At 61.2% G+C, this 27,436-nt stretch overlaps 2 protein-coding genes across 4 annotated transcripts in view; one reads left to right on the forward strand and one right to left on the reverse strand.

Annotated features, from left to right (window-relative positions):
- Positions 1–1,335: 1,335 nt before the first annotated feature.
- GINS2 (GINS complex subunit 2) lies at positions 1,336–5,860 on the forward strand. Of its 2 annotated transcripts, XM_074913248.1 has the most exons (6): positions 1,336–1,528; positions 2,390–2,504; positions 3,400–3,499; positions 4,578–4,704; positions 5,074–5,200; positions 5,599–5,860. In XM_074913248.1, the coding sequence occupies exons 1-5, from the start codon at positions 1,439–1,441 to the stop codon at positions 5,197–5,199; spliced, it is 558 nt and encodes a 185-aa protein (XP_074769349.1). In that variant the 5' UTR covers positions 1,336–1,438; the 3' UTR covers position 5,200; positions 5,599–5,860. The 2 variants fall into 2 exon arrangements, with proteins under 2 accessions (XP_074769349.1, XP_074769350.1); XM_074913249.1 differs by having other exon boundaries at positions 1,336–1,480; positions 5,074–5,860.
- A 2,122-nt stretch (positions 5,861–7,982) lies between these two features.
- Positions 7,983–27,436, reverse strand: part of GSE1 (Gse1 coiled-coil protein) — a 101,791-nt gene continuing 82,337 nt past the window's right edge. Inside the window, exons 3-17 of one of the 2 annotated variants that reach the window (XM_074913200.1) lie at positions 22,347–22,565; positions 18,333–18,532; positions 16,676–16,857; positions 16,337–16,534; positions 15,891–16,082; positions 15,466–15,788; positions 14,684–15,008; positions 12,733–13,313; positions 12,062–12,174; positions 11,592–11,862; positions 11,320–11,442; positions 10,823–11,194; positions 10,121–10,396; positions 9,601–9,704; positions 7,983–8,951 (exon numbers count right to left, since the gene is read on the reverse strand). In XM_074913200.1, coding sequence (XP_074769301.1) covers positions 8,817–8,951; positions 9,601–9,704; positions 10,121–10,396; positions 10,823–11,194; positions 11,320–11,442; positions 11,592–11,862; positions 12,062–12,174; positions 12,733–13,313; positions 14,684–15,008; positions 15,466–15,788; positions 15,891–16,082; positions 16,337–16,534; positions 16,676–16,857; positions 18,333–18,532; positions 22,347–22,565 — 3,614 coding nt within the window. In that variant the 3' untranslated portion in view covers positions 7,983–8,816. The remainder of the gene's footprint in view (positions 8,952–9,600; positions 9,705–10,120; positions 10,397–10,822; positions 11,195–11,319; positions 11,443–11,591; positions 11,863–12,061; positions 12,175–12,732; positions 13,314–14,683; positions 15,009–15,465; positions 15,789–15,890; positions 16,083–16,336; positions 16,535–16,675; positions 16,858–18,332; positions 18,533–22,346; positions 22,566–27,436) is intronic. The other variant, XM_074913201.1, reaches the window with a different exon arrangement.

Here is a 27,436-nt window from a genome sequence, read left to right on the forward strand (position 1 = left end):
TGGGGGTGTGGGTGGGTGGTTGGATGTATGGATGTGTGGATGGGAGGGTAGATGGGTGAGTGCACGTGTGGAGGCATGGATGTGTCACGGGATGGGTGGATGAAGGCGTGGATGGAGTGGGTGGGTGGATGGTGTGTGTATAGATGGATGGAGAGGTGAGTGCATATGTGGAGGCATGGATGGGTTGCTGGATGGGTGGATGAAGGCATGGATGGAGTGTGGATGGATGGGTGGGTGGATGGATGGGCTGTTGGATGGAGGGAAGTGATGGACGGATGGACGGATGGATGGGATGGATGAACTGTTGGATGGAGGGAAGAGATAGATGGGTGGATGAGTGGATGAGTGGATGAGTGGATGGATGGAGGGAAGGGATGGATGGAGGGAGGGATGGGTGGGTGGATGGGCAGGCTGTTGGATGGACAGATGGACGGGCTGTTGGATGGACAGATGGACAGATGGACCGATGGGCTGTGGATGGATGGATGGATGGATGGATGGATGGATGGATGGATGGATGGGCTGTGGAGGGAGGGAGGGGATAGATGGAGGGAGGGATGGGTGGGTGGATGGGTGAATGGGTGGGCTGTTGGATGGATGGACGGACGGATGGACGGATGGACGGATGGATGGATGGATGGATGGATGGATGGGATGGATGGATGGATGGATGGATGGATGGATGGATGGATGGATGGATGGATGGATGGATGGATGGGATGGGATGCAAGGGATGGATGGGTGACGGCAGATGCCGGAGCACGGGTGGATGCCCGGGGACAACTGGACGGCCAGGCAGAGCCAGCCGGCTGCCGCTGGTCCGTGCGCGGGAGGGAGGGTGCACAGAGGGGGCTGGGGCGGGCGGAGGGCAGGTCCCGGGGTTCCCCCCCGTCCCCCCGCGCCCGCGGCGGCCCCACGCGTGACCCCGCCCAGCGGCGGCAGCGCGCGCGCAGCGCCCATGCGCAGATGGGGAGGGCGGAGCCTCCGAGTGCCCCGCGGCGCCCCGGCAACAAGTGCCGAGCGCTGATTGGTCGAGCGCCCCACCGAGGAGCCTCGGGATTGGTCCCTCTGCGACCGACCCAAACCTCCCCCGCAGGGCCCGGCCACGGGGCCGAAGTCGGAGCGCGGCGCGAGTAGGACAGCCAATCAGAAAGGGGCGCGCCAGGATAACCAATGGCAGGCCGGCGCCGCCCGTGGAAAACCAATCAGCGTGCTCCGAACGGCGTCAGTCCCCGCCCCCACGCGGAGACCGCGAAAACGCGCCCGGCGGAGAGGCGCGGGGGCCTGTGGGCGGGGCCTCTCCGCCGCGCAGCCAATAGGGGGGGTGGGCGCTTGGCGAGTCCGGTCCCGCTTCCGGTTCTGTTTCCGGTTCCGGTTCGGTCCCGGTGCCGGTTCGGTGCCGGCCCGGGCGCCCTCAGGCCTCGTCGTCGCTGCCGCCATGGAGCCGGCCGAGGCGGAGTTCCTGGCCGAGAAGGAGCTGGTGACGATCGTCCCCAACTTCAGCCTCGACCGGATCCACCTCATCGGGGTCGGCGGGGCCGGGGGTGGGGACCGGGCCTGGGGCTGGGGACGGGCCGGAGGGCAGGGCCTGGGGGTCAGGGCCTGGGGGGTTGGGGGACAGAGCCTGGTGACATTGAGGACAGGGGCTGGAGGGTTTATAAGTGGGGGGGGGGTTTGGGCTTGAGGGGCAGGAGCTGGGGAGATCGGGGGACAGGGGCTGAGGGCACTGGGGACGGGAGCGGGGCTGGGGGGCGTGGGGAGGGAGCTGGAGGGGTTGGGGGTCTGGTGTGATGGGAGTGGAGGGATAAAGGGATTGGGGGGCAGAGATAGCGAGGGGGTTGGGGGAGGAGGCAGGGCAGCCCCCCAGGAGGTTTGGGAGGGGGGTCAGTACTGTGCCCCCCAGCTCTGGCGCTTTTGCAGTGAGCGGCGCAGCCCCTGGCACCTGCGCCGTGGCTGAGGGCGGCGGGGGGTGACCGGCTGCCCTGGTGCTGAGCCCCCAGCTCTGGCAGCGGGTGCCGGGGTCTGCAGCGGTGGCGGTGCGAGCTCTGCTCCGCTGCTGCGTGTCTCTGAAGGCGCCTCGACCTGAGCCTGGGGGGCTGCATTTCCAGGATAGATGTAATTTCTGCCTATAACTTCTGTGAAGCGCTTTGAAATAGAAAATGTACCAGAAATGTTAGTTATTGCTTCTCAAGGGAGAGCAGGAAAAGCCTGAGAGCGAGAATTATGGGAAACAAGAAGAGCAAATTCAGATGCTATTTGACTCAGGCTTTTCAAATTCCCCCAGGAAACTCATAGTCCCTAGAGATGGCCGAGGCCAAATTAGCAGACAAGTTCTGTGGTGCCTGAGCCCTCACTGCTGCCTTACTCTTATCTTCAATTTGTCTTCCAGGGAGATCTAGGCCCTTTCAATCCTGGCTTACCGGTGGAAGTGCCTGTCTGGTTGGCCATTAACCTGAAGCAGAGGCAGAAGTGTCGGCTGATTCCTCCGGAATGGATGGATGTTGGTAAGGGTGGTGGATTCGGCCCTGGGCTTCAGTGGGTGCAGCAGAAACACTGACTTAAAAATCTTTTTCACCGTTAGTGGGAAGCTTAATTCAACAAACACCAAGTAACTCACAGAGAAGGATCTAATGTTCCACCACTGGAATTCTTTATATTTACAGGAGATGTAATCTTCCCAGTTAAGTCAGGCATTTAACTTCTGTTCCTCTGGTGAGGAAGAAGAACAAGGATGAGATTGAATCCCCCATCCTGACATTCCTCTTCAGCAGTGGTTGCTGCTCTTTCTGAGCAGCACTTGCATCTCTCACAAGGCTTGTTCAGAAAGAGCTCTGGGGACCTCGGATGACCCTCTGTGAAGAGGGGGACCTTGGAGAGCACATATGTCTGTTAATCACTGGTTCATTCGCTCCATTAAATCATTTTCCTTGAGGGCATTGGAAAATCGTCTCACCCTCTAAAAAGGGAGAATCCTCGCACCCTCCCTTTTGTCGTCTCAAGGGAAACTGTGAAAGAGAAGAAGTAAACACCAATGGAGCTGCAGTAAGAGGGAGGCCTGCACCAAGCATCCCCACTTTATTCATTCAGGGGCACAAATGCTAGTTAGCAAAAGTGCTGTGTGGGTGAAGGGACTGTGTCTCAGCGGGTGATGGGTTTGGGGATCAAATTGGTGTAGAACCCCCCTCCCAGCATGTTGTGCTAAGTGTGGCCTCAGTGTCCTTGTCAGCACCCATGGGTCTGCATTACAGAAACCTTTTTCTGTCCGCACGTTGATATAAGCTTGGACATAGAGTCCGTCCTATAGAAATAGCACATGGGTTTTTCCTAGGTGGAGGGGTAAAAATATCCCTGGAGTGTCAGAGGCCTGGCAATGCCTGACCATTCCTGGTTGTATTTTAGAAAAACTGGAGGAAATCCGGGACCAGGAACGTAAAGAGGACACCTTCACTCCGATGCCTAGTCCCTATTATATGGAACTCACAAAGCTGCTGTTAAACTAGTAAGTAGGAAATGTATTGTAACAGTTTCCGCCCGAGTACATGCTTGCATAGACAATTTTTCAAGCTTTCGTTGGCAGCAACCCCAGAGGGCGGTGGGAAAGTGAGAGTTAATGGAGGTTTATTTCACAGCGTGCCAAGATCTCGTTGCAGCAGTTTTCTCATGGTAACTTTACATTTCAGTAACTTGGGGATTGCTTGTTCTGTGGCCTGATAATTGGGGCTGTGCTGCTTTATTGAGCGGCAGCTAAGCGTAGAGGCCTTGAGGATCGGCAGCGCGTTCCATGGCTGCAATCTGTTCAGCAGCCTGAACCCTCCAGGCTTCTTCCTTGGCTCTCCTTCAGGAGGAAAGCTCCTCTTTCCTCAGCCTGAGAAGCAGGAGACCGGGGATATTCCGAGTCTGAACTCCTGCCTGCTGAGGCATTTCACTTGTAAAATGTGCTGGCTGGTATTTTTCTCAGCGCGGGCTCTTCTGACTTTAAGCCCTCAATTACGGCAGGGTGATCATTTAAGCACTGGCTTTTCCTCTGGAGATGACGCTCTTGGCGTGTGGCTCCTTCCCTCACGCTAGAATAACCCTGACAGCTCTGTCCGTGTGAATTGATCTGATCTCTCGAGGTCCTTATGGCAGCGCTGAATTGCCTTAATGGGAGGATGTGGCACAACTCGTACAGTCCTTTCAACTTAATACTCTCTGATAAAGCCACGAGAGCACAGAGCCGGGGCTCTAATCACAGCCGAGTCCTTTCAATTCCCTGGCTGCCTGTGACTTTGGCCGGGTTATTGGCCCTTCGTGTACCTCGTACCAGCTGGGCAATTAAAGAGCAGAAGGATTCTAGTGAGAACCAGATGCTGCATCAGAGCTGAGCATTCCTGGGTAAATAAACTATCCCAGAAATCCCAGCAGCAGAAGTACCAGGCTGGATTTTAATGTTGAGTTGCAGGGGGTTTTTTTTCTCTATAGCAAACTGTTCGGCTCGTGCCTCAGAGGGCTGAAGAGCTGCCAACGTGACTTAAACTGGTGACATAAACGTACGAGTCCCTCGTCAGCCTGTTCTGCTCTTCTCTCTCCTCCTCTAGTGCCTCGGACAACATCCCCAAAGCGGATGAGATTCGGACGCTGGTGAAGGAGACCTGGGACACGCGGCTCGCCAAGCTGCGGCTCTCTGCGGACAGCTTCGTCAGGCAGCAGGAGGCTCACGCCAAGGTGCGGCGGGGACGCGCGGGGCGAGGTTTGCCAGCTCTGTGCTGGGAGGATTCCAGATGCCGTGCGATTGTGTGGGCTTGTGACTGATGAGAGCTGCTCGTGAAAAATGCTGGTTGGGGCATGTTTTTTTTTCCTGGGTTGTGGCTACGTCAGTTGGGAACTAAAGCCATATGCTGAAACCTCGCTTTATGGGCTGGTTCGCAGCTCCCCGTGCCTGGTGGAAATGGTGCTCTCAGTGCTCCTGTGCTGCAGGGCCGGGCCCTTGGGGTGTCACTGAAGGGAGAGCGTGGGCTGCAGAGCTGCTCTCTGCATTCCTTGTCCTCTGCTGCTCAGGGGTTTTCCCCAAAATTCTGTTCTTTTCTCTTTTAGCTGGATAACTTAACCCTGATGGAGATCAACACGACTGGGACTTTCCTTACTCAAGCTTTAGATCACATGTATAAGCTCCGGACTAACCTCCAGCCTAGCGAGAGCGCCGACTCGCAGGATTTCTGAGGTACAGGCCGGGCCAGCCCTCAAAACCTCCCAGGAGAGGGCAGTGGAAGGGAGCAGGCCCTGCTCCTCACCCTGGCCAGCCTCCACCGCCCTCCACCAATATCCCAAGGCCACCCAAGCTGCACCGAGGCAGAGGAGAGAGCAGGGCCAGGTGTGCAGTGCTCCAGAGCTGCCATGGTTCCCGGGAGCATCCCTGCACGGTCCCTTTTTTGCAGCCGTGGGCCTCTCTCTTGGGTTCAGAGCTCTGCTGGGTGCAGGTGATGGCTTGCCAGCGCGAGGTTGCTGTCGAGTGATGTCAGGCAGATCTCTCCGCCCTGGAGAGTGTGGGTGTACTTCATAGAGGGAACTTCTGAGGGCAGCACAGGCCACACACTGGCTTGAAAAGCAATAAATTTCTAGGCGGTGCTTCGCCATGGATTTTCTCAGAGGCTTGAAAAAGGGGGAAGATGTGCCGGCAGTGAGAGGTGTCTGCTGCTCTGCTGGGGAGATCAGCTGGGAAGCAGATCCATCTGCTCTTTGGAGAAGGACAAAAGAAAATGGTTTTCCCTTTCGGAAGCCAGGCTGTAATATCATGTGTCTAGTTTTTTCTTTTTTTTTTTTTAAAAAATCTGAGACTGTGTGTATAAAAAATAAATTAAAAAAAATAATTGCAGCTGAGTGAGCAGCATCAAATTAGTCCCTGGGTTCTGTCGCACGCTGTGCATCAAGCGTACGTGGGTTAAACAATGCTTGGAAAAAGCTCCTTTGGCTCCGACCCCCTTCCCCTGCGGCAGCCCGACAGGCAAGGGCAGGATCCTCGCCGGCGTCGGGCTGCTGTGCTGATGGCAGATGTAATTATTAGGGGCGAGGGGGGGGGGGGAAAACGGTGGCAAGCCCTGAGCGCTGCCCTTCCCCGAGCATCTGGGCCAGGCTCCTGCCTGCCATCTGTGCCCTGCCTGCCCTGCCTTCCCCCCGCGCTGCCCGCGGGCTGGCGAGGGCAGGAGCTGCCCTGGGCGAGGCTGGGGGATGCTCGGAGCGGGGCTGCTTTCCCATCGCCGCTGGGGGAGAAACAATCCTTTGCCGTCAAGTGTGGAAGAGTTTATTATTTAATTGTGGTGGTTTTTTTTTTTTTTGGATGTTTTCAGAAATTACAGCAATATATTCATAAATACCTAATTACTACATTCAACAAATAATATATTACATTACAATTAATTCAAACAAGTACACTTAGAACATGTTTAGGGGATTTTTTTTTTTTCTCCTTTTTGGGGTGTCGTTTTGTTTTCTTTCACAGCATCCAAACTGCCCCCAGCAGGCTCTGCCTTGCCTTTCTCTCCTCGCAGCCCCCCCCTCTGCCCCAGGCTCTGGCGCAGCTGCTCGAGCAGTTCTGCACCGGGTACATACACGCAGACACGACCGCTCGCCACGACCCCGGTGGGAATAATTTGGAGAAATTGGTCCAAAAAATGTGATTACGGGCTGGTGAGGGGGGGAAAGTCAGTCCAGGAGCTGCCACCAAGCGGGGCTGCATCCCAGCCAGGCTCCTGCCCAGGGCCTCATCGCAGCACTGCGGTGACGGGGGATAAATTGCTGATGATTTTCCATCCCTGGCTTGTTCCCCCCCCCCCCCCCAGCACCCGCCAAGGGAAGAAGCGAGTGGAGCAGCGAGTGAATTTTGCCGTGTTAAAATTCATTGTGAAGCCCAGAGTTGGCAGCGGCTAGGCCAGAGGCTGGCGATGCAATTGGGGATTTAAAAAAGATTAAACTAATTTCTGTCACAAGGGCATTTTGCTTTTTAATCTTGAGCAGGTTTTTTTGGTTTTTTTTTTTTGGTGAAACCAATGGGAGACCAGGGAGCTGGGGAAGCGGGGGGGGGTGGTGAGGGGGGGGGGTTAATGCTTTCTTTGCAAGTGCAACAAGGGAATTTAAAGCAGAAAGCAGAGGTCACCTTTTCCTGTAGACGTGAGCTTGTCTCGTGGTGAATTTTAAAAAAATTAATAAATAATTTAATTTAAAAAGAAGCCTCCCCGGGGAGTTGGGGGGCATGCGGTGATTAGAAAGTGGCTTAAAAAAAAAAAAACAAAACAAAAAAAACAAAACAAAAAAAAGCACCGTGTGGTGCTGAGCCTGAACCTGCCACCCCAGCCCACAGGCAGGTCCTGCCCGCCGGCGGGTATGAGGTACGGGCAGCAAGAGCTCGACCTGGCTTGTCCCCATGGTGCCACCAAGCTGTGGACCCCGTGGGCAAACGCCTGCCCCAACTGCCTTCGGGCCGCTCTGATTGTCTGGTATTTTGAGGGGGAACAAGGACACCCCGGTGCCACCCATCCCCAAACCCTCCAGCCCTCTTGGCGCAATCGCTTTGGATTTTTAAGTTTGGCAGATGGAGCCCACGTGAGGCTGAGAAACCACCCGGCACGGTGACACCCACAACTGTCCCACTGGACCAGAAAAAGACCCAGAAACCAAAGAAAAAGGGTAAAAAAAAAACCAAAACCAAAAAAAATAAAAACCAAAACCTGGAGACCGAGGGTGGTGGAAAGGCTCAGCTCTGGTTTCCCAAGGGATTGGTGGTGGGACAGCACCTGCCCCGCTGGAAATGGGGATTGATTTTTCCCTGTTTTAAATGCTTTTAAAACACATTTCAATATCTTTTCTGTCCTGACCAGCAGCAGTACAAACACTAAAAGCAAGTTCATCCTTTTGCCAAAAATGAAAGAAAATAAAAAGGGGGAGGGAGAATAGGGGAGGGAGGGGGAGGAAAAAAAAAAAAAAAAGAAAAAAAAAAGCAGAAACATATTAAAAAAAAAGGCAAGCTTTTTATAACAATAATTAAAGTAATAAAAACATACAAAACTTTTTTTTTTTTAATATATATACACAGTACAAGGCTGAAGCACCTTTTTTTTTTTTTTTTTTTTTGACTTTTAAATCGCAAACCCGGGGTAACTGGCTCGGACAAGATAAACCTGCCGGGGCCCACTGCCGGCGCGTGTCTGTGCCCCTTCCCCGCCAAACAGGAACAAAAAGGTACCTTCAACCAGTTTATTGACTTTATTGTTTTATAGCGAAGTGCATTTCCAGTGGAAAGCCCCGGGGTAGGGGGGGAGGCTCCCGGTGCTGTGCCGGGGATGGCGGGGATTTGGGGGGGGGGCGGAGGCTCAGTGGCTGCTGGCCAGCCGTCCCGCACCGGGCCCCGCGGGGGCTCCTCCGGCCTTAGTGTTGTTGGTGGAATCATTAATTGTAATTTAAAAAACAAAAACAAAAAACAACAAAAAAAATGAGCGCTATAAAGTGTGGGTGGGTGGAGGGGGGGGCTCGCAGCGCCCTGTCCCCCCGGGAGGAGAGCCCGAGCCGGGCTGGCGGTTGCTTGCAGAGGGCCGGCGGCGCGGGAGGGGCCGGGACGGGCTGGGGTCTGCTCGCCGTCGGGTGGGCTCCCGGCTCCCGTGCTCCTTTGCTTCATGCATGGCACATTCTCCGTTTATTTATTTAATTTTTTTTTTTTCCATTTTATTTTTTTTTTTTTTCATTTTATTTTTTTAGCTTCAAACCTCCCAGTGAAAAATATTAAATATTCAAGGTAATAAAATAGATTATTATTTCTAGACTATATGTTCGGCCTAGCCCAAGGAGCGTCACCTGGGATACCCCTTGAAATAACCCCTAGACCACTGCATTGCAGGCAAGGCAAGGCACTTCCGCAGGTGATCCAGCTCGGCTTGCAGGCGCTCACGCTCCGAGACCATCTTCTGCTTCTGGGTCCTCAATTCCTGCGGGCAGCCAAGGGGAGAAGACACGGTCAGGGTGGGCAGCGGGCGGCCTCTGGGCCGGTGGTGCAGGGGGCTGGGCTCTCCTCGGGGACCCGTGAGGGGATGTCGGGGGGCTGGGAGGGGGCCACGGCAGGGGGACGGGGCACTGGAGGTTCATGGGTGTGTTATGGGAGGACTGGGTGTCTGGGGGAGGTTGGGTTCCTCAAGGAAGGGGGGTGGCCAAGAGGTTGGGTGACCAGAAGATTGGGTGGCCAGGAGGTTGGACACCCAGGAGACTGGGTGCCCTCATAGAAGTGGGGTGCCCAGGAGGTTGGGTGCCTCACGGAGATTGGGTGCCTTGTGGAGGTTGGGTGCCCATGAGGTTGGGTGCCTCACAGAAGTGGGGTCCCCAGGAGACAGTACCCAGAAGATTGGGTGCCCATGAGGTTGGGTGCATCACAGAAGTGGGGTGGCCAGAAGATTGGGTGCCCAGGAGGTTGGGTGCCTCGTGGAAGTGGGGTGCCCAGGAGGTTGGGTGCCTCATGGAGATTGGGTGCCTTGTGGAGGTTGGGTGTCCAGGAGGTTGGGTGCCTCAGAGAAGTGGGGTCCCCAGGAGACAGTACCCAGGAGGTTGGGTGCCCAGGCGCCGGGGAGCCCCAGCCCCACTCACCGCCATGCTGTGCGAAAGCTGCTCTGCCGTCAGGCTCAGGCTGTAGTGCTGGGCCTCCAGCCGCCGGCACTGGGTCTGCAGCACTTGGCGCTCCAGGTTTTGTTCTGCAAGGCCCAAAGGAGACGGGGGTGAGCACCGGCACCTCCAGCTCCGGGCACGGCGCAGGACCGTGCCCGAGGAGGCTGCCAGTCAGCAGCGACGGCCTCCAGCATCCCATAGCATCCCCAGCCCCTGCACCGCCCGTGGGGGGCCTCCAGGTCCCGCGGGGAGGGCGCCAGGCAGCCGTGAATACATGAATTTTTCACGTATACATCAATTTTCACCAGCACCTGTTGCTTTTGTGCCACTCCTGCTGTGCTGGAGAGCCTTGAGCTCCTCCTCATCCCATCCCATCCCGTCCCATCCCATCCCAGTGGGAGCCAGAAGTGCCTGGTTGAGGCGTGGGGTAGTTTCACTTGGGGAAACTGAGGCACAAGTTTTACCCTCCCTACCTTCCTGCCCCCCCCCCCAAATCCCCTACCTTCTATATGTTCCTGGTAAGCTTCAAAAATTGCCTCGATCCCTTGCCACTTGGGCCTGGGGTACTCTTCCTCCTCTTCCTCCTCGTCCTCCTCCTCTTCCTCGGAGGCCGAGTCGTGGGGCAGCGGGGGCAGCGCCCGGTGGGGCAGCGGCCCCTCGGCCGTGCCGTTGTGGGGGGGGGCGCCCAGGCGGCTGGACGCCTGCAGCTCGGGGATGTTGTAGTGGATGGAGGCATCGAGCTTGTGGTTCTGCTCCGCCGTCAGCGCCGCCGTCCCCCCTGCGGGCACCCAACGTCAGCCCCCTGCCCGCCCCCCACCCCACCACTGCCCTCCCTGAGAAAGATGCTCCCCTCAAAGTATTAATTTCCTCCCGCCCTGGGTTTTTTTTCTTTTTCTTCTACGGGTTTTCATCGCCCCCCCATCTTCCTCCACCTCCCCGTGCACTGGAGTAACTTAATTTTCCTCACTCACTGAAATAAATGAGTCTGGGGGGAATGGAGCCGTTATTATCCCAGTGCCTTAAATTTATCTTCATCAATGAGCTCCTGGGATGCTCCAGCAACGAGGTTGCCAGTGGATTTTTGTGCCCTCAGCGGTGCCAAACCCCAGAGGGGTTGGGGGGACGGGTACGAGGGGGTCTCCCACCCCCCAGAGATCCTACCCTGGGTGTTCCCCACCCTGCTCCCCCCCATCCCCACCGTTACCTTTGTGCTTCTGCAACGCTTTCTGGGTGGATTGCAGCACCGACTCGTGGAACTGATGGGCGAACTCCTCGGCGATGAAGGGCTCCCAGGGCTTGCTCTTGCCGTTCATGCTGTGGGACAGCGGCACCGGGATGTCCTTGGGGAGGGGACCCCTGACGTAGCTGAGGATGCTCAGTGCCTTCTTCCCGGGATGCCCGTCGCTCAACCGAGGCTTCTCCGCCGGCGCGGCAGCCGATTCCTTAGCCCTGGGTAGCTCCTGGGCTCTCAGCTGGTCCAACCTGCTGGGTTCCGCCGTCTTCTGCGCCTCCGGCACGGAGACAGCGATGCCCACGGGTTTATCTGGATCCAGCAGCAGCGGCGGCACCAGGGGCTCTTCGGGCAGAGGAAGAGCAGGGTCAGCTGCCAGTGGGGCAACGTGTTCCACCCCACCACCATCCCACCGGGCAGGGGGATGCTCCCGACCGGCCGAGAGCCCGGGAAGGACCGGGGGTGCTTACCGGCGGCGGGGCCGCTGGGGCTGTCCCGCGGGGAGCTCTTCACCACCACGGCGGCCGGTGTGGTCTTCTGCTTCATGGCCTGGAGCATCTCCACCAGCTTCTCCTTGTCTGCGGCATGGGAAGCTGAGGTTTAGTGTAGCCTCTGCTCAGCAGAGCAAGCTCACGGCCCCAGGCGGGACCCCCCCCTGCCACAGCACGCCCCCAAACCGGGGAGCGGGGACCCCGAGCCGAGCCGGGGCCGGCCCCAGGCATGCGCGGGGCATGGCTGTTACCTTTCCTCTTCTCAGCGCTGATGTGCGTGAGGTTGAAGATGGTGAGGAAGCGTTTTTTCTCCTCGAAGTTGGGGCTGTTGTTCATCTCGTCGGGGCTGTAGCGGGTGGAGAGCGGGAGGCGCGGGGAGGGCGTGCGGCGCTTGTTCTGCACCGTCGGCGGCGAGGGGCTCCTCTCCCGCAGCATCCGCCGGCGTTTGCGTCGCTTCTGGCTCAGCAATTCCTCCTTCTGCTGCTGCGTGGTGAGGCCGAAGAGCTGCAGGAACTCCAGCTTCTGGGGCGCCGAGGGGGGAGAGCAGAGCAGGGTCACCCCCAGACCGGTCCCCGTCCCCATCCTCATCCCTGACCCCCTCATGCCTCTGCGGCCAGCTGGGGATGGTGGCTGCACCGCAGCAGTGGGAGCTGGTGCCCGAGGGGGGGCTGCTCCCCCGGGGGACAGGGGGGACACAGGGGACAGCGAGAGGCAGCTGTACCTCGGAGGACGTGTCCAGCTTCAGCGGGGGCTGCTCGGCCACGCAGCGGAGATGGGCCCGCACCTCCTCCTCGTCGCTGTCGTCGCAGGAGTCGTCCAGGTCGTAGTAATAACCTGGGGATGGGGAGGGGCTGGTGTGAGACTGGGGGCAACCACGGGGAACCCCGCGGGGACACGCTGGGAAACCTGCTGGGACCCGGCTTGGGACAGGGGCGCTGCTGGGATGCTGCGGGGGGAGTGGTGGGGGTCCAGCGTGGGTCCTTTGCCCATGTCCCCCCCCTCGCTTTCAGCATCACTTTGGGACGGGGGCTCAACAGGCGGGTTAATGGGGCACAGCTTGGGGGGGAGGCTGTGGCTGAGCGCCCCCCCATCCCTGCTGAAGGGGTACAGCAACGCCTGTCATCCCCCCCCCCGCCTCCCCGCAGCGCTCCATCTCCTCACCGCTGTTCTTATCCCCGCTCGCACAGTGCCATTAATATTTAAAACCCGCTTATTAGCCTCAGTTCATCATTTATTAATTGGGCATGTCTAGAGCGGAGGATTTACCGAGCCGCTCAGCTCGCCGCAGCGTTTGCACTCCCGGGAGAGCCACCGGCTGCCCCCACCACCGCCGGGTGCTGGGTTTGGGGGGGGTGGAGGGGGAAGATGGGGAGGGGGTCCCCAGCATCTGACCTTTCTCACGGGCCTCCCGCCGCCGGCGCTCCTCCAGGTCGAGTTTGCTGACCAGCCTGCGGTGCTGCTGCACGAACTCGTCGTAGATGTACATGGGGTCCTGGGCGCGGGGCGGGGGGGGGCGGTAGGGCGAGCTGGGCTTGGTGACCTCGGCAAAGGGGGCGGCCGGGGGTCTTTGCTGGCTCAGGATGCTCTGCGTGGATTTCTCCAGCTCGGCTAGGAAGGGGGTGTGGGTGAAGCCCCCGTGTTCCGGGGCACCGGGCTCGCGTCCTGGGGGGTATTTCTCCAGAGCATCCCTCTTCCTCGTCCCCTCCTCCAGCTTCTCGGGGCAGAAAACCCTCTCGACCTTCACCAGCGGGATGCCCTGACGGCTGGGCTCGAAGGGGGCTGGGTGGCTGTGGAGGGCGTGGGGCTCGGGGAGGCGCCGGGGGGGCTCGGGAGGGCTCTCCATCAGCGAGACGGGGTTCCAGAGGGATGTGGCAACGGGGTGGTGCTGGGGTTTGGGGGAGATGAGCGGTGGGGGCCCGCCGAAGTGCTGCCCCGGCTCCCGGCTGCTCGGCTCGTGGCGGCTCGATCCCGACCTGTGGGGAGAGGAGAGGACCAGAGAGGTGAGGGCGGGGGCACTGCCGCCGGACAGACACGCACCAGGGCTGCTTTTGGGGGAGAAACACACCAGTTAGGGCTGCCCAGAGGGGTTTGTGCACATGGGGCTGACACACTCGTCCCCTCCTGTGCCACCACCCCGAGGGGTGAGGGGGGAGAGTTAGTGCTGCTCGCAGGGGGGTTGAGCAGGGATGCAGCTACATCCTCGGGGCGCTGGGCAGGGAACCCCAGACTTGACACCCCCCTCCCCGGCTGCCCACCATGGGGACAAGAGAGCCACCGGGTCCTGGCACAGCCCTGCAGCGAGGGCAGCGCCGCGGTACAACCCTCCTCCGCCAGCCGGGGACGGAGCCAGCCCGTTAGCGGGATAAATATTTCATGCACCCAAGCTGTGCATTTAACGCTTTTCCGCTCCAGCGCCCCGGACCTTCGCGCGCGGAGCGGCGAGTTCAGCTCGGCGCCGCCATCCGCCGCCCCGGCACCGTGTCACCGCGTCGCCTGCCCCGCCAGGGATCCATCCCTCTGCCTCGAGATGAGAACGCGGACGAGGCTGAGGATGGAGATGATGGGGTATTCCCCCCACCCCCAGCTCCAGCTGCAGGTGTTTCGGGGTGACCTTGCTCGCTCCAGTTTGGGGTGGGAGGAGCGGATGGGGAAGGGAGCCTGCGGCGGGCACTAGCCTTTGTGCCGCCCCGCACGATCCGCTCTTTATTATCCTCGATGAGCTGCGCTAATCCTCTGGATACCCAAAAATAACAAAGGGAGCTGGCGGCAGAGCCGGCTGGATGAGCCCGCACTGCTTAAGCGCTCAGAGCTGGGGGTGAGCGAGCCCCTGTCAATCAGGGGGTGCGGACACGCTCCTCTGCCTCCCCAAACCACCCGCATTCGGGGCGGGCGCCCCGCGGCCCCTCTCCCTCCCAAAACGGAGCATCCCACCGCCCGGGTCCACTGCACGGCGGGGAGCTGCAATTAGCGGTGCCGGGTGCCTGGGCAGCACCTGGCCACTCGCCGCTGGCCCTCGGCCACCTCCCGGGCTCGTCGCCTGCCGCCGCGCAGATGTCGGGCACCAGCATCGCCCGGCACTGCCAGCACAGCCGGCCTGGCTGGCACCGCCTGACGGGGACCTGCTGGCGCCGGCCGAGCGCGGCCGCTTCTGCTCACGGGGACGTGCAAGGAGCGAGGGGCACGGGTATGGGATGTTGGCTACCTAACGGGGGGGGCCAGAGCCAGCTAAGGGGGGTGCAATAGGGGAAAATCTGATCAATATTACAGCTGCGGTGTGGGAAAACGCCATGAGGTTTTAGGAGGAAGCTCTGTCACCGGAACGGGACTGGCAGCACGTCCCTACCTGGGGTGCTCGGGGCGATGCTCAGGCTCGGGCTGGCTCGGGGTGCGCCCCATGTCGAGGTGCTGTTCTAGGACTTGTTGTCGAAACTCTGAGACTTGGGACTGCCGATCTTCCTTCTCCTGGCGCAGCCGGCGCTGCCGGGCCAGCCACTTCTCCTCCTCGTTGGTGCGGTGGATGAGCAGCGCCGTGGCCGCGCTGCTGCCCGGCAGCGGGAACACGTTGTGGTTGGGGATGAGGCTGGGCACGGGGTGGTGGGAGGCCGGTGGCTGGTGCAGTGGGTGCTGGATGGGCTTTGGCGTCGGCAGCACCGAGTCCTTGAGTTTCTCTGAGTTGGAAAAGGAGTGCCGGAGAGTCAGGGCGTGGAAAGCCGGGGGGATACCCGCGACCATCGTTAGCTATCAGGGGGTTTTGGGGTGCAAAGGGTGTCCCCCCTGCCGCAGGGGCGTGCCTGCAGGCAGGAGGCACCCGGAGCTCCCCTGCCTGCGCGGCATGGAGGAGCTGCCCGCTTGCTGCCAGCCCAGCTGCCAGGCGTGCCACGGCACCGGGCGCGTTGCCGCCCCGGGCCCAGTCAGATGGCACAGGCACCGCGCCGCCTCCTCGAGAGCCGCGGCAGCTGGGCTTTTGGCAAGCGAGCTGGCAGCCGAGAGAGCCCAGCTCCACCCCAAGCTGCCTCCCGCAGCCTCCGACCCCCTCGGCTTTGCCATCTGGAGGGGAAAGGGGACTGTGGCAAGCTGTGCCCGAAGGCGGTGGCCCCCCCGCAGCATCACCCGTGGGGACGTTACCTGCTCTGCCGGGCGCCAGCGGCTCCACGGGTTTGCCCCGCTCCTCGGCCGGGTGCCCCCGCAGCCCGTGCAGCTCGGCCACGGGGAGGAAGGGCCCCTCCATGGCTTTCACCATGCTGAGCTCCTTCTCCCGGGCACGCTCCCGCTGCCTCTCCAGCTCCCGTTCTCGCTCCTTCTCCCGCTCCCGCTCCAGCTCTTTCTCACGTTCCCGCTCCCGTTCTCGCTCCTTCTCCCGCTCCCGGTCGGCTTCTCGCTCCCGTTCCTTCTCTCGCTCCCGCTCGCGCTCCCGCTCCCTCTGCCGCAGCTCTTCATCCATTTGCAGCCTGCAAAGAAAAGCCAAAAAAAAAAGAAAAAACCCACCAACCTCCAAACAATCCCCTCAAGATGCCTGTACCCACCCGCCACCATCGTCCCCCTCCCCGTACCTCTCGGCGGCGAGGCTGGAGATGCGCTCGGACTGCAGGGCGGAGAGGGAGGAGTGCGAGAGCTCGGGGGGGTACCGGACCCCCGAGAGGTGCAGGTGCATGGCCGAGGGGTGCAGGGGTGGCAGCGAGCCCGGCGCTGGCAGCGGGTAGAAGGGCGACCGCAGCGCTGACAGGCAGTACGACTCGTCCATCCTGGGGAGAGAGGGATGCTCAAGGAGGGGGAAAAAAACCCCCACAATGCCCCCCCCAGCCCCCAACACACATCCCAGGCTGGATGGGGGCTGCTTTCTGCTGGGAGAGGGGTTTGGGGAGCCCCAAAACACCCTCTGCGCAGCTCGGTTATCCTCCCCGGATCAAGCTCCCACCTCCCCAGCCCCCTCTAAAGCTCATCCTCTAGTCATCAGCACCCCCCAGGCACCCCCCCCCCCAGGCCCAGCGATGCCCACCTGAAGGCGGGGTGCGGGAAGGGGTGATGGGTCAGGTAGCTGGGGTGGTAGTACGCGGCGGCGGCGGCCGGGTCCAGGCCGAGGGGCGGCAGGGAGGACATGCGGAGGTCCTCGGCGGTGTGGTAGGGCCGAAAGCTGCGCAGGTAATCCTCGGTGACGGCGCTGGGAGGCACCACGTGGTGGACCGGCCGCTGCAGGCTGGGGGAGAAGGGAGAAAATTGTCCCCATCCCACTCTGTCCCCTCGCCGGAGATGTCACCTCCCCACCCTGGGATGCTCAGTGGGACCGGAGCTCACAGGTCCCCCCCTCCCCGCCCCATCCATCGCCGCCCAAACTCACTTGAGAGGTGGGAAGCGGGAATCCTGGACCACAGAGCTGGGGGGGAGCCCGAAGGAGTAGGGTGTACCCAGGAGGTGGGAGGGGACGGTGGGGCCCCCCGCTTTCTCCTGCGTGAGGGGGGGCTCTGAGATGAGGCGCTCGCGGCCGCCGCTGCTGCTGCTGCCTCGTGACCCCGCTTCTTGCTGGAAGGCAAAGAGGCAGAAAGGCCGAGCTGGGTGTTAGGGGATGTCAGGGACTCCACAAGGGACAGAGCGGGGGTCCCTGCTGTCTCCTCACCCCCCCGGTGGGTCCCCAGAGTGTCCGTGGGGTCCCTGGCTGGCGCTGGTACCCGGGGGATGATGCATCCGCAGAAGCATCCTCCTGCATCCAGGCTGTCGGAGGGGGGACTGGAGGGGGTGAGGGTTTGGGGGGGCTATGCTGGGGAGGGTGGGCACTGGCAGGAGAGGGGGTGCTGAAGCTGGGGCAGTGCTGACGGCAGGACACACGTTACCTGCCTGGAGACTTATGGGCCGCTTTGTTCTCCAGAGCTATTAATCATCCGGGAGGATACAGACACGGCCGGTGGGAATCCAGCAGCCCTTGGAGAGCGGCCATAAACCGGGGGTCAGCCCAGCATCCCCCCAGCCGCCCGACAGGCCGGCATCAGCACCCCCACCCCACCACGAGGCCTCAGCCCTCCTCCATCAGCTTCCCAACCCCGGGATGAAGGTCAGTCCCTCCTGGCACCTATGCTGGCTGGGGAGGGACCCCCTGGCAAAGGGAGGGGACTCCCTGGGGTGACAAGGGACCCCTTGGGGTCTGACAATTCGGTGGCGTGACCTCCAGCAAGGCAAGGTTGGGTTTAAAAATTATTATTTTTCACTGAATCTCCCCCAGTTCAGCAGCTACAGGAGGAGGATGGCAGCAGCCCCCAGCATCCCCCCCTCCACGTTCATCTCCTCCCCATCCAGTCCCAGTCCTCAGACACTCCGAGGCAGGTCGCGGGTCCCCGGCCGTTGGGGACGGTCCCAAGGTCACCACGGCCAGCACAAAGGGCGTCCCCCCCCCGCTCCCCTCCACCGCCTCCGCCGCCTGCATTAAGGCTTATTGTGCGTGCCAGGCTCTGCTCTAATTACCTCCCCGTCTCGGGGCGTCACGCTGCGAGCGCGGCTCTGCCAGACAATAACCCACGCTCGGTTAACCCCCGTGCTGCGGGGGTCACTGGGGAGGAGGTGACACGGGGGGGACACGGGGTGGGGAGCACCCGGACACCCCACGCACTCCTCCGAGCACCTGGGGATCACGGGTTCAATTTATTTTGCTCCCCCCCGCACCCCGCCCTTGGCGTTTCTCATCCCCTCCCATCGCCTCTCCGCTTTGTGGTTTAATTAGTCTTTCCAAGTGGCATAATCCCCCCGGGAATCTGCTTGTAGCATGCGGAGGAGAGGAGAACCACTAACGATGCTTCTTAATTAGCCGCTCTCCCCCCCTCCCACCCCACCCTGACTCTTCCTCACGCTCCTCTCCGGATAGCAGCCCAGGGACATGGCAGGGAGGAGAAGGGACAAAATGGGGCGGGGTGGGGGGCAGCCCTGTGGTCCCTCAGTGCCGTGCATGGCATCCCACACCCTCCATCTTTGCCGGGGGGGGCTCAGACACCCCCCGAATCCAGCCATACCTGTCTGCCCTCGCTCCTCCAGACCCCGTTGACCGTCTTCGTGGGGGCGATGGTGACGACGGGCGGCGTGCTGGGCACGCTGTGCCCCCCCGGGGGCACGATGATGGGACCCATGGGGCCACGCTTGGGCGTGCTGGCGGGGGAGCTGTGGTTGGTGGCTGGCGAGGAGACCGGGGACGACTCGCTGCTTATCGAAGACCCTGAAATTGAATTAAAAATTCAAGTTAGGCGGGGAAAAAGGCAGCTGTTCACCAGGTAAAACCACCCTCTGACCAAGCTGAAGCCATCCCCCGGTGGGATGCCCCACTGCAGGGACCAGGGATGGGGCACGGGGATGCAGGCAGGGGGGTCAGCATCCCTCCAGCCGCCCAGGCTGGACCCCCACGCTCCCATCCCGGGGTGTCCCAGTGAGCCCTGTCCCAAGGGAGGTTCTTTCCATTGCTAAAAGGCTTCTCCCCACACACTGGGACAGGCACCTTCTTGCTCCCATCTAACAGGACTTCCAACACCCCCCCCAGCCTCCTGTACAGCCCTTCACGGGCGCAGCGAGCCCTGCCCGTGCTGCTCCTCTTGGCACGAGCGCCAGCACTGCGATGCCAACCCCGGGCAGCCACATCTTCTCCAGCCCAACCCGCGGACGCCTTAATCCGGCTGCAAAAGTCGCCGCGCACGAGCCAGGGCACTCGGAGAGGCTGGGATGAAGGAGCGATTCCCCGTAACCCTTGGGCAAGGCTTTGGCTTTATTTGCATAATACGTCTGTGTTTTAAATTATACCCACCCCGGGGACGCTGGCGATATTTCCAAGGGAACAACAAAAATGGAATTAAAGCGGAGAGTGCGATGTGGGTAGAAAAGCAGAGCTGGAGCAGAAATACAAATCCAACATTAACTAGGGCACACGGTGCCCGGTGTCTGCTCCGCGGCACATCGCCTGCTCCTACAACAAGGCCAGGCAGCTTGGGGGGGCTCCTACCCCCCAAAACCCTGCTCCCACCAGCCCGGAGTCTGCACCAACGGGAAGGTTTCTGACGTGCCGGCCGGGACTGGCTACTGGCCGCCGAGGAGGGGTGGCTCGTGGTCACTGCAGGATGTCAGCCAAGAGGAGATGATGCTCCCCCCATTTCAGCGCTGAGCCTGGTACCGGGAGGGGCCTTGTCCCCTCCAAGCGTGCAAGACAGCTCCCCTGAGTGTGCAAGCCAGCTCCTTGCCCTGCAAGTGTGCAAGCTGGTTGCCCTGAGAGCCCAAGGTGTCTCCTTGCCCTTCAAGCATGCAAGCCGGCTCTGGTAAGCGTGCAAGCCGGCTTCTTGCCCTGCAAGCGTGCAAGCCGGTTCCTCTGAGCATGCAAGTCAGTTCCTCAGCACGCCAGCCAGCTCTCCTGGGCGTACGAGGTGTCTCCTTGCCCTGTAAGCCCACAAGCCGGCTGCCCTGAGCGTGCAAGCCAGCTCCACGCTCCACACCCCACGAGCCGCAACTCATCTCCATCCCCCTCCGAAAGGCACAGGGAAGGGAAGCGGGAGCATCCCCAGGCAGCGGGAAGGATGCTCGGCGGAGCGGAGGCCAAGCGGAGCAGCCCGCTGCCGGCCGTCCTGCCTTATTAAATATTCCCGAGTCGCTCCGAATCGCTTTCATTTCAAGAGCGGCAAGACTCGGGGAAAGAGAAAGGCTGCCCGCGACAAAGGAGGCCGCCGATACGGATTTGACACCCACTGAAGTCTATCTTGTCAGCGCAAGGCCAACAACAATTAGCAGCCTAATCCCCTCTGAGCTGGGAAGCCATTACTCACCACGCGATAGCGTTAACAATCAATACCATCACAATGAGCCCGGCAATTAATGAAGCTAAAGTCTTACTTCAGAACCTTAATTCTCGCTGTGTGGCTTTAAACGGGAGGGTTTGTGATCGTTATAATTAACTGGTGGTATTCAGCCAGGAGTTAGTCAATGAAACTAATCTGGATTGGAGATGACAAGAGGCACAGTGTGATGGTGTCACCTTTGTTTTCTGACCTCCTGCTTTCCGCTCTGCGATAGCAGATTAGCAGCCCAGGCTGACAGGCAAATGTAATTAACAGCTGAGACCCTGAAGGAGGAGGGGGCGGAAAAAAAAGAAAGGAAGAGGGGAGGGAATCAAACCCACCCCGCAGACAGCCCGGGGTAGGACGGGAGGCTGGAGCCCCCGGCCAGGCGATGGCTTCGGCGGCTTCTCGGGGCTTTGCTGAGCTGGAGTCGGTCGGGATGAGGCCCTGCAGCTGGGGATGCTGCGGGGGAGCAGGACAGCCCTACAGCCCATAAAGGCGGTAAAAAAGGCAGCGAATCACCCCACGGTCACCCCATGGGCTGCGTCTGCCACAGCGGAGCATGTCCCGATGTGGGAGGGAACGTGGGGTGAGGATCTGGTGGGCAAAGCAATTCATTTCTCAGGGCTAAAAACGACAGCGTGGAGAGATACCCCCTTTCTGACACACCCAAACCCACGCCTGCTGAAATCCTCTGGGATGAGCCACTTTGAGCACCCAGATGGGTGAGGACGGGGTTTTTTTTCTTTGCAAACTATGCAGTCGTTAAGGGGAAATCCAAAGGGAACACGGCTGCTTCTGTCCAGCACCACAAAATCCATGCCAAAACCTGCTGACATCCCTTCGGATGGGCTGAGCAGCACGGTGGGGGCACGAGCCATGGGGTGTGGGGGGAAGAAAAGGCAAAATAATCCCCCAAACCCAACCGACTGCCCTGAAGGAGGCAGATGGGCTCTGGAGGAGGCAGATGAGGAGAACCAGGAGATCCCAGCGAGGCTGAAGCATTGCTGAGACGTGGTGCCCTCGGTGTCACAGGGACGCAGAGTCCCCACGTGGCTCCTCGGGAGCAGCCAAAGCCAGAGGCTTCGGGTCACGATCATGCTGGGGCATTTTGTGGCTGAAAGGGGGGGTATGAAGAGGGTCTTGCAGATGGCACTTGCAAAAAAGGGTCTTCCAAAAAGAGCCTTGTAAAAAGGGGTCTTGCAAAAAGGATCTTCCAAAAAAGATTTTCCAACAAGGGCCTTGCAAAAAAGGGTCTTTCAAGAAGGGCCTTGCAAAAGGGATCTTGCAAAAAGAGCCTTGCAAAAAGGATCTTCCAAAAAGGGTCTTGTAAAAAGGGTCTGGCAAGAAGGGCTTTGCAAAAAGGATCTTCCAAAAAGGATCTTCCGAAGAAGATCTTCCAAAAAGGGTCTGGCAAGAAGGGTCTTCCAAAAAGACCCAGCAAACAGGGCCTTGCAAAAAAACCCCATCTTGCAAAGGGTCATGTGTCCTCCCCAGAAACCAAAGTGCCCAAGCGGTGGGCAACAACCCAATGGGGAGCACCCACCAGTGGAAACACCAGGGATAAATACCGTTTTGTTGTAAATTGATGTTGCCCGCAGTCTCCTGGTGAAATGCTTCACAGCCTGGGGACAGGCCGTGTCCCTGTGCGTGTGTGGGACAGCCCTGGTGATTCTGGACACATTCCCTGTGGTGACAGGGATTTTGGGGTGGTCCAGCACTGCGGCAGCAGCTCACACCCCACCCCCCATCGTGAGCTGCACCCCACACCCCAGCAGAGACAGGGGGTGTGAGGGAGGACATGCCAGTCGGGCCATGGCGGGGTGACAAGGGACGGGGACATCTCAGGGGTGCCCAAATTTTCTGTTTAGCCAGTTTGGCTGGGGAAGGAACAGAGCTGAGGAGCCTCCAGAATACAACAGCATTTTGGTGAAGTGTGGTGGGAGGGAGTGGGGCTGGGGGGACAGGGAGGGGCAGGTTCCCCCCACACCGTGCTCTCCCAGGTTTTCCCCCAGGGTACAGGAGTGATGTGGCGTTTGGATTACTCTGCTGAATTGAATTTTTAAACTGCCCCCTCGAGACATGACGCCGGGGAAAGACATTAGCTTGGGAAATGGCGAGGAAACGCCAGCTCCCGGGTGACGGTGGTGGGGAAAGGCACTGAGGCTCAGCGTGTCCCCCCTGGTCCTTGTCCCCATCCTCCTCATCATCCCCTACCTCTGGGCTCCTCGGCTTGCTTGGCGAGCTTGCGGAGAGCAGCGGCGAAGCTGGAGGAAGGTGCTGCCTGGACGGACAAAGTGCTGCTGGCTGCCGGGCTGCCATTGGGGACGATGGAGCCGTTGAGCGGCGAGGGGGTGAGGGGGCTGACGGTGGCGGTGGTGCGGGTGGCGGTGGAGAGCATTCCTAGGGACGGCGACTTCGGCTCATGGCTCATGCCTGCGAACAAGAGCAGCTCGTGTTAGACCCCCCCGGGGATGGGAGAGCGGATCCCCAAATCCTCCCCGAGGAGAGGGAACAGCAAGTAAAACCTTCCCTTTAGTTGGCCACTCCTGAAATGCGCCCCGAGTTCATGCAATGGGGCTGGGGGGGGGGGGGGAAGCGAGCAGGCGGGCACCAGCCCCACACGCTTATGGGGTGGCACACTCTCTAACAAAGTGAGTGCCCCCCAGCTGCTCGCCTGTGGGAAACAGGGTGAAGTGGGGGCCACCAACTGCTGCCGGCATTCACGGCTGGGCTGCTCCCCAGTAACGGTGTGGGGGGGGTCAGTGGAGCCCCACGGGAAGGGGGAGGGTGTTTCAGGGGGACACAGGGACCTCCGAGTCCTGATGAAGGTGGTGGGGAGGGGGGCACCCCCCTGGTTCGCAGGGTGCTGCCAAAAGCCAAAGCACCACTGCCACAGCCCTAATTGCCACCACTGCACCCCCAAATCCCTGCTGCTGCCCCCTCAGATCCCCAGTGTCGCACCCCTGGGTCCCCCAGCACTGCACCCCCAAGTCCCTGCTGCTGCCCCCTCAGATCCCCAGTGTCGCACCCCTGGGTCCCCCAGCACTGCACCCCCAAATCCCCACCATTGTATCTTCGACTCCTCCCTGCTGCACCCCCAGGCCTTCACCACTGCACCCTCAAATCCTCAATATTGCATCCCCCAGTCCCCAGCACTGCACCCCCAAATCGCCACCATTGCACCTTCACATCGCCACCACCGCACCCTCAAATCCCCCATTCCATACCCCCAGCCCCCCCCCCCTCACTTCATACCTAAAATCTCAACCATGGCATCTTCAAATCCTCACCGTGGCAGCCCCAACTCCCCGTCATTGCACCCCAAAAACACAGTGGCCCCTAAGGGTGGGGGTTCGGGTGCTGCTGAGTGGGAGGGTACAGCCCACCCCATGCCCCCCCCCAGCTGTCACAGCCGCTCCAGGGCTTTCCACCTCCCAAAACAGCAACTGCTGATGTCAGGGCCCTTAAAATAGATTTCCAAACGAGCAGCTTCATTAACACCAGCCTAAAATTAGCCCCGCTCCCAGGTGGGTAGGCAGGCAGTGTGTGTGTGTGGGGGGGGGGGGGGGGGGCCAAGGGGCAGCCCCCCCAAATCCCAGCAGAGCTGGAGGTAGCTCGAGGCACTGGATACCCCGCAGCATCCCACGGCAGAGCGTGGCCGGGCAGAGCGCGGGCGCTGTGGGAGCTGGGATGGGGGGGCCACGAGTGCCACTCAGCGTTGATTAATCTTTGCCCCCCGGCCCCAGGAGAGGCGGCCTGCGCGGCGGCGCGCGCTCCCCTCTGCCCTCATTATACAAGCATTTATTAACTCCGGTGCTCTCAGCCATTGACTGCCGCCTTGTCGACACGCTCGGCTCATGTAAATTCATTACCAGAACAGCTGGGAAGCCAACCCGCTGCGCCAGCCTGGCCCGGGCACCCCCGGGCTTTGTACCGGGTGCCCGCAGATCCCCAGGGGGGTGCCTGGGTGCCCCCCACCTCCCCTGGGAGAGTGGGACCTGCAGCACCATGCACCCATGCACCGTCGCGGGGGGCTGCAACACCCTGGGCACAGCCTGGCATCCCCTGGGCACTGGTCTGCACCCTCTGGGGACAGCTCCGTGACCCCCAGGTGCTGCCCCACATCCCCCGGGCACTGCCCCACATCACCCGGGGAACAGCCATGCATCCCCCCCCAGCCACTGCCTGGCACCCCCTCGGCACAGCCCTGCACCCCCCAAATACAGTCCTGCACCCCCAGGTACTGCCCCACACCCCTCAGACACAGCCCCACACCCTCGGGCACAGCCCTGAACCCCCCAGGCACTGCCTGGCACCCCCCAGGCACTGCCCCACATCCTCTGGGCACAACCCTGCACCCCCAAATACAGCCCTGAACCCCTGCGCACTGCCCCACATCCCCCAGGCACAACCCTGCATCCCCCCGGCACTGCCTGGCATCCCCCTGGCACAGCCCTGCACCCTCCAAACACAGCCCTGACTCCCCCCTGGGTACTTCCGTGTGCTCCCCAGCTTCTCCCCAGCTATTAACCCCCAGAATCCCCCCCCTCCCTTGCCAGCCCTACTCCGAGGCTGGGGACCGTTTGCTAACCAGGCTGTGGGGATTAGCTGCTCTCGCTTGCCGGGGCACGGGGGCTGGCGGCGGAGCATCACCCGTGTGATGCTCAGCTGATCTCCGCAGCCCCAAACGCCTCCCAACCAACTCATGATCCCAACAGGGATTTGCCAGGCGAGCGTGGGGCAGCTCCAAGGCCACAGCTCGCCGGGAAGCGCGCGGGGAGCTCGCGTTCCCCACCCCGGGGCTGGCTCGCTCACCCTGAGCCGTGCCGCTGCCCCAGTTGGGCTTCAAACCAGTTTTGCCGCTCCTGCCCGGTGATAAAATCGGCGCCTCCGCCCTGGCTGGGGCCTGAGCTTGGGCTCACCCGCTTTGCCCTGACGGAGGTGGCGTCCGTCTGTCCGGGCGTCCCTGGAGCTGCTCCACGGGAGAACTGCCCGCTGGGGAAACTGAGGCACGCTGCGGTGGGGGGCTGGGGGACCAAGCTGTGTCCCCCCCTCCCCGTCCCTCCGGCACCCCGGCACCGGCATGGCGTGGGTGCCACTCACCTCTACGGGTGCTGGCGTCTCCCTGTGAGGTGGGGCCTCCCCCCCCACCCCGGGGCTCTCGCCCTCCTCCTGCCCCTCCCTGGCTGCTTTGCTTTTCCCGGCAGGCAGCTCCGTGCGGAAAAACAGGTCAAGATCAGTGCCCCGGCAGCAGCCCGGGGTCACGCCAGCGGTTGCCTCAGTGGGGTGTGGAGCTGAACCCCGAAATGGGGCAGGCTGCCCCCCTGCTGCCCCCAGCCCTGTGGGGGTGCAGGGAGAGGGGCTGCCACTCCCTGACATACCTGCCCTCAGGCACCGCTTGCTGCCTTCACCCCTGCAAGCAGGCAGCTGCCTGTACACCCCCGTCAAGGCAAGGGGGCTGCAGGATGCCCTGCTGAGGCCACGGGGGAGGTTGGGGACAGGGGACAAGGCCAGGTGCCACCCTGTCCCCGTCCCTCCGGCGGCATGTGCCCAGGCACAGCGGCGCGGGGAGTGTCTGGCATTCCCGGTGCCTGCTGGCTGCCTGCCCGTGGGAGCAGGCAGGTCCCTGCCCGGCAGGAGGAGGAGGAGGAGGAGGAGGAGGCGGGGGGGGGGGACAGCAGGGCCATCGCTGCGTCCCCCTCACCCTTCCCTGTGCCACCCCACATCCTGGCACCCCTTCCCGCGGTGCCACACATGCCACCAGCTGCAGGGTTGGCAAATCGGGGCAGGACCCCAAGCCCCTGACTCCCGGGGAGGGTGTCCCTGCCCCCTGGCCCCCCCACCAACCCCCCCTGGCCCCCCGCATCCCTGGCGCAGGGCTGGGAGCTGGGAGCTGGGTCTGTGCCATCTTCTCTCCATCTGCTCCTGATGACGCTGGCGGGTTTTTTGGCAGCGGGTGCCTCCTCCGGCAGCGAGAGCAGAACCAGTCTGGCTGCCTGGTGGGACTGGAGACAAATAAACACGCCGGCAGCCGCCGCGGGCAGGCAGGAGCGGGCAGCGTTGGGGCAGGGATGGGCTCCCAGCACCCCAAAAATCCCAGGATCCTTCCTGGAGTCGCGTGGGCTCGAGGAGGGAGCTCGGTATTGCTGTTGGCTGCCCTCCCCGTCCCCGCTGCAGGCAGCTGCCGGGAAATGTGGCGCAGGCAGGTTTAGCACCTTGGTTTCAGCCCCCCCCCAGCACCTTGAAAGGCCCCTAATGAGCATGGAGTGCCCTTCAGAGCAGATTGCCATTGAACTCAACCTGCACCAGCCGCCCGCTTTAAAAGCAGCTATTTTGAGCTCCCGGGCTCCCAAGCACTGGAACTAATAATTTATTACCAAATACGATCAGGCAGCAGCTCCAGCCCCTGGCAAATGGAGCGGAAAAAAACCCAGCGCGGCGGGAGGCCGAGGGAGCAGGGAGAGATGAGCATCCTGCATCCTCCCCCGGGACGGATCCGCACCCACCGCAGCACCTCGGCTCCTCCACGCTGGCCCTAGCTGGTTCCCCGAGGAATTTGGGGGGATGTTCCGTGGCGTGAGGTTCCCCCCTCAAGCTTTTCCTCCCTCTCTCAGCTCCTCGGCTCCCGCTCCGGAGCCGCATCCAGCTGCACGCTCCGAGCGGGAACAGCTGCTTTACATGGATTTTCAATGCTAATGGCCTCGCATTGTCACCCCCCCACCCCCCCCCTCCCTGCCACCCCTCCTCACACACTCCCCACGCTGCTTGAATGCAGCAGGCAGGGCCCTGGCGGCTGCCTGTGCGGGCAGGAGGGAGGGCAGGCAGCCAGGGGCAGCATGTGCCCATCGTCCCCCCACCATGCACCCCCCCGCCACGCACCCCGTCACCCCTCGAGAGCCAGCAGGCAGGGGACAGGCAGGGGACAGGCAGCGGGGACCACCTCCTCTCCCAGTGATGTCCCGCAGAGCCACCAACACATTTTACACGCGCACACACACCCCCCGCTCCGTTACAACACACCGCACCTACGCCACGCTCCATTAATTAATTAATTGATCGCTCGGAGTCTGCACTTTCCCTCGCCACTGCCCAGCACACAGCCAAAACGGAGGGAGGTGGCCAGGCTCAGTGTCCCCAAGTGTCCCCAAGGATGGAGAGGTGCAGGCGCAGCCCCTGCCCAGTTTTAACCTCCTCAGGGGAGAGCCCAGGACCCATCTCAGGAGCATCTCCCATGTTGGCCAGCGGCCCCCCAGCACCCTTGAAGGGGTCCGGATGGGTCCCCGGGATTGAGGTGGTCCTTGCCG

Source organism: Athene noctua, chromosome 9 (genome assembly GCF_965140245.1).
Source record: "Athene noctua chromosome 9, bAthNoc1.hap1.1, whole genome shotgun sequence".
NCBI lineage: Eukaryota > Metazoa > Chordata > Aves > Strigiformes > Strigidae > Athene > Athene noctua.